This window comes from Moschus berezovskii, chromosome 8 (genome assembly GCF_049115385.1).
Source record: "Moschus berezovskii isolate FMDL1 chromosome 8, NW_MosBer_1.0, whole genome shotgun sequence".
NCBI classification, from domain to species: Eukaryota; Metazoa; Chordata; class Mammalia; order Artiodactyla; family Moschidae; genus Moschus; species Moschus berezovskii.
In genome coordinates this window covers 110,481,634-110,493,619 of record NC_142467.1, presented here as the reverse complement: position 1 = coordinate 110,493,619, position 11,986 = coordinate 110,481,634, and the positions used below count along the sequence as shown (strand labels likewise).

The window sequence follows — 11,986 nt, the reverse complement described above, 5'->3', positions numbered from 1 at the left end:
GTGGAAGCCTAGCTAAAACAGTACTTGTGGGCAATTTTAAACTTTAAATAAAATATTTAATGAAGTTAAAAAAAAATAAAACATGAGCTAAGTATGCATTTCAGAAGCTGAAAATGAGCCACAAAGTAAACCCTAAGAAATAAGAAAGAACACAATAAAAGTGAAGGTAGAGATCAATGAAATAAGAAACAATAGCAGCACACACTAAGGAAGATTAGAAAACAAGCCAGCTCTTTGAGAAGATTATTAGAACAGATACAGTTCTGGCAAGATTAGATAAGGAAGAAAGAAAATGCAATAAGAAAACACTGAATTAAAGAGATTTACAAATTCTGCAAAAGAATATTATAAACAATTACGAACTAGAACACTTGAAAACCTAAATAAAATAAGACACATTTTGGGAAAAAGTCATAGTCTCCTTGACCCAAAAAGCCCAGCCCAGATGAATCCTATAACCTGGATGGGATTCTCAGAACTTTTGGAGAATAGATACTTGCTATCTTATAAGAGTTACTTCTAAGAAAGAGAACAGGAAACCTTATTTTACAGTTCCAGTCCAACCATGATTTTGAAGCCAAACAAGGTTAGTAATAGGAAAGTCATGCTCAAAATTCTCTAAGCCAGGCTTCAGCAATATGTGAACCGTGAACTCCCAGATGTTCAAGCAGGTTTTAGAAAAGGCAGAGGCACCAGAGATCAAATTGCCAACATCCGCTGGATCATGGAGAAAGCAAGAGAGTTCCAGAAAAACATCTATTTCTGCTTCATTGACTATGCCAAAGCCTTCGACTGTGTGGATCTCAATAAACTGTGGAACATTCTGAAAGAGACGGGAATACCAGACCACCTGACCTGTCTCTTGAGAAACCTGTATGAAGGTCAGGAAGCAACAGTTAGAACTGTACATGGAACAACAGACTGGTTCCAAATAGGAAAAGGAGTACGTCAAGGTTGTATATTGTCACCCTGCTTATTTAACTTCTATGCAGAGTACATCATGAGGAACGCTGGGCTGGAAGAAGCACAAGCTGGAATCAAGATTGCCGGGAGAAATATCAATAACCTCAGATATGCAGATGACACTACCCTTATGGCAGAAAGTGAAGAGGAACTCAAAAGCCTTTTGATGAAAGTGAAAGAGGAGAGTGAAAAGGTTGGCTTGAAGCTCAACATTCAGAAAACAAAGACCATGGCATCTGGTCCTATCACTTCATGGGAAATAGATGGAAAAACAGTGGAAACAGTGTCAGACTTTATATTTTTGGGCTCCAAAATCACTGCAGATGCTGATTGCAGCCATGAAATTAAAAGACGCTTGCTCCTTGGAAGGAAAGTTATGACCAACCTTGATAGTATATTAAAAAGCAGAGACATTACTTTGCCAACAAAGGTCCGTCTAGTCAAGGCTATGGTTTTTCCCGTGGTGGTGTATGGATGTGAGAGTTGGACTGTGAAGAAAGCTGATCGCCGAAGAATTGATGCTTTTGAACTGTGGTGCTGGAGAAGACTCTTGAGAGTCCCTTGGACTGCAAGGAGATCCAACCAGTCCATTCTAAAGGAGATCAGTCCTGGGTGTTCATTGGAAGGACTGATGCTAAAGCTGAAACTGCAATACTTTGGCCACCTCATGCGACGAGTTGACTCACTGAAAGTGACTGATGCTAGGAAAGGTTGGGGGCGGGAGGAGAAAGGGACGACAGAGGATGAGATGGCTGGATGGCATCACCGACTTGATGGACATGAGTTTGAGTGAACTCCGGGAGTTGGTGATGGACAGGGAGGCCTGGCGTGCTGTGATTCATGGGGTTGCGGAGAGTCGGACACGACTGTGCGACTGAACTGAACTGAATAGGAAAGAAGAGGTCTGTCTCATGTATAAACATACATATTAGCTACATATTTAAATATATCATAATCAAGTAGGAATCCAGGAACGTTAATCTACAAATTGCCACATAAATAAGGGAGAAAAAGAACTGTTCTACCACAATAGATAAAATGCAAAAAAGCCTAAAACATTTAATAAAGTTCAATATTTATTTATGAGAAAAATCTCTGAGCAAACAAGAAATAAAGAAGAACTTCATGGACTTCTCTGGGGGTCCAGTGGTTAAGAATCTGCCTGAAAATGAAGGAGACATGGGTTCCATCCCTGATCATGGAAAATCGCTCATGCCATGAGCAGCTGAACCCGACCGCCAGAACTGCTGAGCCTGTGCTCTAGAGCCCACGCACCGCAGCTACTGAAGCCCACAAGCCCGTGCTCCACGACAAGAAGCCACTGCAGTGAGAAGCCTGTGCTCCACAATCAGAGCAGCCTCCGCTCCACACGGCGAGAGGGAGCCCATGCACAGCAAAGTAAATAAATAAATTAAAAAAAAAGAACTTCTTTAATTCAGTAAAGATTATACACCAACCATCCAGTAAGCATTATTCTTGATGGGAAGTCTTTGTTTGAAATAATTTTATTTGTTTATTTTTGGCTGTGCTGGGTCTTTGCTGCTGTGTGGGCTTTCCCCTAGTTGCAGAGAACAGGGAATACGCTCCAGCTGCGGAGCGCAGGCGCCAGGGCGTGTGGACTTCAGTAGCGGTGGCTCCCAGGCTCTACTGCACAGGCTTAACAGTTGTGGCACACGGAGTTAGTTGCTCCGAGGCCTGTGGGATTTCTTCCACTCAGGGATGGAGCCCGCGTTTCCTGCACTGGCCGGTGGGGAAGGCCTGCTGGAGAAAGTCTTACACGAGTCACTTTTAAGATCAGAATCACAGGTCTGCTCACTATTTCTGCTACCGTTTAATCTAGTCATGCAGGCCAGTGCTAAAAGAAACAAAAAACAATGGGTACAAGACTTGGGAGTGAAGAGACTAAACTGTCTTTATCTGCCTACAATACGATTAATTGCAACCAACAAGATCAACAGACAAACAGAACTAGGTGAGAGGGCAAGGCTGTCAAACGCAAGGCCAACCCATAAAGCACAAAAGCACTTCTCTGCATTAGTAAGGCCTCACTAGAAGATGCAGCCAAAGTAAGAAAACCACCATGCTGCCATCAAGAGCTAGACAGAGTCAAGGAGCTCACCTGGAGAAAACGCAACTCTCATGGAACAGAAAGGACAAAAGGAGAGTAAGCTTTGAATTCAGTGTAATTCCCACTTAGGAAATTCAGCTGGAGTTTTAAAAAAGGAAGTTTCTACCTTATTCTAAAATATTTATCAAGAATCAGACTACACTACAAAGTTACAGTAACCAAAGCAGCATGATGCTGGCACAAAGCCAGACAGAGATCAATGGAACAGGAGAGAAAGCCCAGAAATGAACCCATGCACTTATGGTCAATTAATTTACAGCAAAGGAGACAAGAAAATGGAGAAAACAACTGTCTCTTCAATAAGTGGTGCTGGGAAAGTGCACAGCTACATGTAAAAGAATGAAAAGAGAACATTTTCTAACACTATATACAAAGATAAACTCAAAATGGATTAAAGATCAAGGTATAACACTGGAAAACATAGAACACTGACATAAATTGCAGCAATATTCTTTTGGATCCATCTCTTAGAGTAATGGAAACAAAAGTGAAAATAAACAAATGTGACCTAATTAAACTTATAAGCTTTTGCACAGGAAAGGAAACCATAAACAAAATAAAAAGACAACCTGTGGAATGGGAGAAAATATTTGCTAATGATGTGACCAACAGAGGGATTTTGAACATATACCAGCTCGGGGTTGGTGCACTGGGATGACCCAGAGGGATGGGATGGGGAGGGAGGTTCAGGATGGGGAACACATGCACACCCGGGGCAGATTCATGTCAATGTATGGCAAAGCCAATACAATATTGTAAAGTAATTAGCCTCCAATTAAAATAAATACATTAAAATAAATAAAAAAAATAAGAAAATAAGAAAACATACCAACAGCCAGCTTTATAGTTGTCGTTCAGTCCCTAAGTCGTGTCCGACTCTTTGTGACCCCGTGGGCTGCAGCACACATTTGTTTCCTCTTTGTGGCTTGCCTGTTCATATTTTTTGTCCCTTTTTCTTTTGGATTTCCTATCTTTCCCTTGTTGATGAGTAGTAATTCCATGTATAGTCTAAATATTAGTCCTTTACTGGTCTACAGATTGTAAGTATCTTCTCCTAGTCATCTACTAGTTTTGATATAGTCTAACGTGTTGATTTTTCACATATGGTTTGCACTTTGGAGGTTTTGTTTTAGAAACATTCTCATGCTTAGCTGACAAAGATATTCCACACTAGTTTACTCAACCTTTCACATTTAGGTTTGTAATGTATCAAGAGTTAACTTTTGTATATGGCATTACCTAGGGATTCAGTGTTCTTCCAATGAATATTCAGGGTTGATTTCCTTTAGGATTCACTGGGTTGATCTCCTGGCAGTCCAAGGGACTCTCAAGAGTCTTCTCCAGCACCACTGTTTCAAAGCATCAGTTCTCTGGCACTCAGTCTTCTTTATGGTCCGACTCTCACATCCGTACATGACTACTGGGAAAACCAGACCTTTGACTATATGGACTTTTGTCGGCAAAGCGATGTCTTTGCTTTTTAATATGCTGTCTAGGTTTGTCACAGTTTTCCTTCCAAGAAGCAAGCATCTTTTTAATTGCATGGCTGCAGTCACTATCTGTGGATAGTGATTTTGGGACCCAAGGAAATAAAATCTGTCACTGTTTCCACTGTTTTCCCATCTATTTGCCATGAAGTGATGGGACTGGATCTTTGTTTTTTGAATGATGAGTTCTTTTAAAAAAAACTAACTTATTTATTTTAATTGGAGACTAATTACTTTACAATATTGTGGTGGCTTTTGCCATACATTGACATGAATCAGTCACAGGAAAGGGGGTTCAGGATGGGGGGGACACATGTGCACCTGTGGCTGAATGCTGAGTTTTAAGCCAGTTTTTTCACTCTCCTCTGTCACTTTCATCAAGAGGCTCTTTAGTTCCTCTTCACTTTCTGCATTAGAGTGGTATCATCTGCATATCTCAGTTTGTTGATATTTCTCCTGGAAATCTTGACTCCAGCTTGTGATTCATCCAGCCCAGCATTTTCCAAGATGTACTCTGCATGGAAGTTAAATAAACAGAGTGACAATCAACAGCCTTGTTGTACTCCTTTCCCAATTTGGAACCAGTTGTTCCACGTCAGGTTCGAACTGTGGCTTTTTGACCTGCATACAGATTTCTCAGGAGGCATGTAAGGTATTCTGATATTCCCATCTCTTTAAGAATTTTCTAATTTGTTGTGATCTACAAAGTCTTTGGCGTAGTCAATACAGCAGAAGTAGATGTTTTTCTGGAATTTCCTTGCTTTCTCTATGATCCAACGAATGTTGGCAATTTGATCTTTGGTTCCTCTGTCTTTTCTAAACCTGGCTTGTACATCTGGAAGTTCTCGATTCACGCACTGCTGAAGCTGAGCTTCATGGATTTTGAACATAACCTTACTGGCGTGCGAAATGAGCAGAACTGGCTGGTAGTCCGAGTATTCTTTGGCAGTGCCCTTCTTTGAGACTGGAATGAAAACCGACCTTTTCCCGTCTTATGGTCAGTGTTGACAAATTGAGTACAACACTTTCACAGCATCATCTTTTAGGAATTTCACCACCTCCACTAGCTTTGTTTGCAGTGCTAAGGCCCACTTGACTTCATACTCCAGGATGTCTGGCTTTAGGTTAGTGACCACACCATCATGTTATCCTGGTCATGAAGATCTTTTTCGTACAGTTCTTCTGTGTATTCTTGCCACCTCTTCTTAACCTCTTCTGGCTCTGTTAGGTCCTTACTGTTTCCGTCCTTTATTGTGCCTGTCTTTGCATGAAATATTCCCTTGATATCGCCAATTTTCTTGAGTTCTTTAATCTTTCCTGTTTTGTTGTTTTCCTCTACTTCTTTGCATTGTTTATTGAAGAAAGTCTTATCTCTTCTTGATGTACAAAAAACTTACATAGCTTAATATCAAACAAAACAACCAAACAACCCAATCAAAAAATGGGCAGAAGACCTAATTAGACATTTCTCTGAAAGACATACAGATGGCCAACAGGCACATGAAAAGATGCTCAACATGGCTAATTATAGAGAAATGCAAATAAAAACTACAGTGAATTATTACCTTACACCAGTCAGAATGGTCACCGTCAAAAAATCTACAAATAATAAATGCTGGAGAGGGTGTGGAGAAAAGGGGACCACCTGCACTGTTGCTGGGATGCAGACTGGCACAGAAGATGGAAACAATATGGAGATTCCTTAAAAACTAAAAATAGAGTTACCATAAGATCTAGCAATTCCATTCCTGAGCATATATCTAGAAAAGATGAACGGTCTAATGCAAAAAGATATATGTTCACTGCGGCACTATTTACAATAGCCATGGTATGGAAGCAACCTAAATATCTATTGACAGATGAATGGATAAAGAAGATATTGGGGTGTGTGTGTGTGTGTGTGTGTGTGTCTGTGTGTGTGTATACGGTGCATACAGACACACATACAATGGAATATTGCTGTGGTTTAGTTGCTAAGTCGTGTCTGACTCTTTTGCATCCCCATGGGCTGCAGCCTGCCAGGCTCCTCTGTCCATGGGGCTTCCCAGGCAAGAATACTGGAGTGGGTAGCCATTTCCTTCTCCAGGGATCTTCCTGACCCAGGCATCAGACCCGAGTCTCCTGCATTGGCAGGTGGATTCTTTACCACTAAGTCACCAGGGAAGCCCTACAGAGTCATAAAAAGAAAGAAATAATGCCACCTTTAGGAATATGGATGGACCTGGAGATCATCACTCTAAGTGAAGTAAGTCAGCCAAAGACAAATATCATACCACTTATATGTGGAATCTAAAAAATGATACAAATGAACTTATTTACAACACAGAAAGAGTCAGACTTGGAGAAAAAGCTTACGGTTACCAAAGGGGAAAGGGGTAGGGAGGGATAAATTAGAAATTTATGGTTAACAGATACATATCACTATATATAAAATAGATAAAGACCTACTGTACAGCACAGGGAACTATATTCAATAATTTATAATAACCTATAATAGAAAAGAATCATTTTACACTGGAAACTAACACAACATTGTGAATTAACTATACTTCAGTTTAAAAGAAGATAAAAAAGAACAAACATTTATAAATAGATAAGTCAATCGGAAAATGAAGAGAAACAACAGGGGGAAACATGGGCAGGCTTGACCAACGTTATGGGCTGAGTCATGTCCCTCCCAAACCTGTTATGTTGAAGTCCTAACCCCCAGTAAGACCCAGGACCTCATTTGGAAGCAGGGTCACTTGCAGACATAATTAATTAAGATGAAGTCACAATGGAGTTGGGTGGGCTCCCAGTATAATACGACTGGTGTCCTTATACAAAGGGGAGATGTGGACAGAGGCAAGCACACACAGGGAAAATGCTGTGTGAAGATGAAGGCAGACATGGGGTGGTAACTCCTTAAAGTGGGAACCCCCACAATTGACAGCAACCACCAGAAGCTAGGAGAGACGGCTGGGACTGATGTTCTCACAACCCTCAGAGGAAACCACCCCTGCCAATATCTGATGCTGAAACTTCTGGCCTCCAGCACTGTGAGGTGGCAAATTCTTGTTAAGCCACTCAGTTTGTGGTGTTCTATCACAGCAGCTAGAACAAACTAACAGAACCAACCAGACATTAAAACCTACTACAAAGCTATGGCAATTAACATAAACAAACTGTCAAGCAGAATAGAGACCTCAGAGATAGTTCCATTTATTTACATAGGAACTTGACACACGATGAAGGCGGCACCACATGCCAATAAGTGAACGTGAAGCAGTTTACTGTATGGACAAAAAGAACACTGGATCCCTGGGTAATGCCGTATACAAAGGCAAACTCTTGATGACAGTAAGAGTGAAAGGTTGAGACAACTAGTGTGGACTATCTTTGACACCTAGGCACGAGAAAGTTTCTAATACAAAACCTCCAAAGTGCAAAGAAAGAAAGTGAAAGTGAAAGTTGCTCAGTCGTGTCTGACGCTTTGCAACTGCATGGACTACACAGTCCATGGACTTCTCCAGGCCAGAATACTGGAGTGGGTAGCCGTTTCCTTCTCCAGGAAATCTTCCAACCCAGGTCTCCTGCATTTCAGGCAGATTCTTTACCAGTTGAGCCACAAGGGAAGTCCAAGAATACTGAAGTAGATAGCCTAATCCCTTCTCCAGGGGATCTTCCCAACCCAGGTCTCCTGCATTTCAGGCAGATTCTTTACCAGCTTAGCCACAAGGGAAGCCCAAGAATATTGAAGTGGATAGCCTATTCCTTCTCCAGGGGATCTTCCAGACCCAGGAATAGAACCAGGGTCTCCTGCATTGCAGGCGGGTTCTTTACCAACTAAGCTATCGGGGAAGCCCCCAAAGTGCTAACCATATGTGAAAAATCAACACATTAGACTATATCAAAACTCGGGACTTAAGGATAGTAGATGACTAGGGGAAAGATACTTACAATCTGCAGACCAGTAAAGGACTGATATTTACACTATACATTACTACTCATCACCAAGGGAAAGAGAAAACCCAAAAGAAATAAAGGACAAAAAATATGAACAGGCAAGCCACAGAGAGGAAACATAAGTGGCTAACTGCCATATGAAAGGGTGCTCAAGCTCACTAGCCTGAGAAATGAATGTTAAAACAAGCGTACACTCACTCACAATACAGGTACCACATGACACAGCTGGAGGAGTGTATGCTGGTGCAGCCCTTCCGGAAAGCAGTGTGGCTGGCCTTGTGCAAACCAAGAAGACACAGGCAGAAAGCCGTGTCTGGCTGGGAGGACACTACGATTACTTTTGCCAGAGAGATTCTCCCAAGGTTCAAAGGGAGATGGGGGCACTACTCGCCAGGCTGTGGCCTGTGCTAACACAGTGGAGGAAAGTTGTTTGTCCATCACTGGGCAAGAAAGCGCAGTGGGTACACACACTGGGAAACTGTATTAAGAAGCCAACACCAGACAAGCACGCAGATGAACGTCACGCCGAGGCAGAAAAAGGAACAAGAGAGCCACAGCACGATATCACTGATGGAAACGAAAATTTGTATCTCAAAACGATACACGTTTTAGAGTCATAAATACAAATGAAAAGATTAACACTTTTGAATGCTGGGCTACAGAAAAGAGGATGGGAGCGGGGTGGGGGGTAAAAGGAAATAAGAAAACAGGAGGGATGTTTCTTTATAGTGCTCCAACCAGGGATACAAGCGTTGACTCAACCTTCTGCATCTGAAGCCCAGAGGGAGAAAGAGTGTGAAGCCAGAATTCCAGCAGCACTGGAGGGACGTGGGGGTGGTCCTTCCCTGGGGAATCCAACTATGCTGTGCTGACTCTGCAGACAGGGGTTTGGCGACGCCAAAGCAGATGTCATGAGCTTTGTGAGTTACGGCCAACATTAACTCAAACTGTCACTTGCCCAAACTTGGAAGACGGAATCCATGCCCACTGTGTCAGGGCTTTGTGTGATGTGGACACAAAGCCAATTCCCACCTGGACTTTGTGAAACATCTGTAAATTAATGGCTTTGACTTCCTCCAGCTGCTGGCGCAGGGCGACTAGCGTGTCCTGCTTCTCATGGGTGTCCTTTTCTAGTAGCTTCATTGCAATTTCCATTTCGGTTTTCATTCCAATTTGTAACTCCAGTTCTTTTTCTAGTTCCTTAAAGGATATTAACAAGGAGAATATTACTAAAGTAGATCAGAGAAATGAACTTAACTGATACTGTATATTGGGCAGTGCTGAAAATACGAAGGTCAGAATAGGTTAGGGAGATGCAGACAAGCCTGTCTGGAGCACAACTAGATTCAATTTTACCCCTTTTCTCGTTTTACAATGAACACTGGCTCAGCATCAAGTCAACAAAAATAGGTAGGTGGCAATGAGGAATACTCCAGGAATATTTTTTTAACACGTTAAAAGCCTTATTTCCATAAAACGAATTCATTTTAAAGAAGGCTGAAGCATGTGTCTGCCAAGTGCTGATAGAAGTGAGCTTACAGGCAATGAACTGGGGAATCCTTCTGGTGACGCTCAGGCTCACAAACTCACCAAACGGGCTTTCCTCTCCTCCTTCAGCTGCTTCCACACATCATTGTACATTTCATCCAGACCTTGCCGAGTCTGCTTGTAAGTCTCCAGTTCAATTTTTGTATCTTGTTTTGTTATCTGTGATCAAACAAGAGCACAGAGGGATGGTTTGCTTACAGAAGCAAGCGAACTACTGGGTTGGCCAAGTACAAAGTATTTTAACACATTATTGACTGGGGAATTACTGCAGAAACTAATGCCTGTGACTGGTGATTTGTTATGTAAGTGAATAATGAAACACTCTGGTCAATAACGTTCAGGTAACAAAATATGCATTAATACATCTCTGGTCAATAAGTTGCTAATATGTTTTAAAAAGTAGCATAATTTCTAAAAGTTAAAATTTTAAAGATATTTTAATGTGTTTGAACTTGAAGGATGAAAGCAAACGACTAGATTTTTGAAAAGGTGGGCTCAGAAACAATTTAATTTTCTTTAAAACAGAAAAGTTGTTCTGAGTGGGAAAGGTCCCCAAAGGTCCCCATTCAGTATTTATCTAGCATAATTTTTGGCACTGGGTAAATTTTGAGATGAGTCAGATACGGTCTCTATCCTCAAGTCACTGGGTGAGGCGGCGGCAAGTCAGCAGTTCTACAAAACAGCAAATGGATTCTATAATGGAGGGAGATGCGACAAGTGATGAGCACACAGGAGAAGGGCCCAGGCCCACTGCTGGGCACTGGGGCAGCACCACAGGGGACTGGGCGCACAAGAGAAGCTGAGGCGGGAACAGGAACTTTCACTTACGAAGGCCTAGAGGCACTTGGGAAACCCCAAGTGGTCCAGGTGGCCTGAGAGTGACATGAGGGTACCAAGGCACCTTTGAAACAGAGCATCTTTGCACGTTTTGAGCTTGAGGTCTGTGGTGGACATGTCTGAGTGCCTGCAAGGCCCATTTCTCACCTCTACGCTTTTTTCGCTTTTCTCACGAATTAATTCATTCTGTTCTCTTAATTGTTGCTGTTCTTCTTGGAGTGAACAAATTCGGTCCGTTGCAGCTGAAAGCTTATTAAGAAAGATTTTTATATTTCTTAACATCAAAATGAACCTTACTGCTCAAATTAAAAGCTAACATTTAGCATCCTCGAAATTGACAATGCATTTTTACATATGTGAAATTTTGTTTTTTTATCCTTGTTTTGAATTAGGTAACACAGTCCCAAAATTCCAAAGATAAAAAACATTGACGGTAAAATCTCTCTCCCACCCTTGCCCCTGGTGATCTCTGCCCTCCCCAGATACTCTTTCACAAAAATGACAATGTACCATCTGTTTCACATGGGCAGAGATTGATGGACACAAAATATTAGAAACAGCCTGATGTCCAACGCTAGAAATGGTTTAACAAATCACAGTGAGAGCAAAAAGAGAAATAAGTAGTTATTAAAATATTTATAAAAACTTTTAATGACTTGAGAACATACTTATGATAAAATAAGAGAGATTATAGAGTATGTTCTTATGACTAGGTTAAAAACAACAGCAACAGCAACGGACTTCCCTGGTGGGGTTAAGACTGGGTGCCCCCAATGAAGGGGACACAGTTTTGATCCCTGGTTGGGGAACTAAGACCCCACATGCCACACGGCACAGCCTAAAACAAAACCAAACGAAAACCCCACAACTCAAAAATGCTTAAGAAGAAAATCAAAAGCAAACAAACAAGAAAAACTTAGGACCAAGTGTTAAAAAGAGCTGTCATTTAGCCAAGGGATTATGGGTTTCCTGGCCCCCTACCATTCTTTTTAGTTTTTCCAGCCAATGAGCAAAAGTATATCTTACCACTAGAGAGAGAATTAAAGAATGTGGGAGTATAATCACAACCAAGCCACTA

The 11,986-nt window shown here is 41.6% G+C and overlaps 1 protein-coding gene across 1 annotated transcript in view; it reads right to left on the bottom strand.

Moving 5' to 3' along the window:
• The window catches only part of RUFY1 (RUN and FYVE domain containing 1), a 71,307-nt gene that overhangs the window by 18,989 nt on the left and 40,332 nt on the right, over nucleotides 1-11,986 (bottom strand). Inside the window, exons 9-11 of the mRNA XM_055431217.2 lie at nucleotides 11,056-11,157; nucleotides 10,114-10,230; nucleotides 9,556-9,723 (exon numbers count right to left, since the gene is read on the bottom strand). Coding sequence (XP_055287192.1) covers nucleotides 9,556-9,723; nucleotides 10,114-10,230; nucleotides 11,056-11,157 — 387 coding nt within the window. The remainder of the gene's footprint in view (nucleotides 1-9,555; nucleotides 9,724-10,113; nucleotides 10,231-11,055; nucleotides 11,158-11,986) is intronic.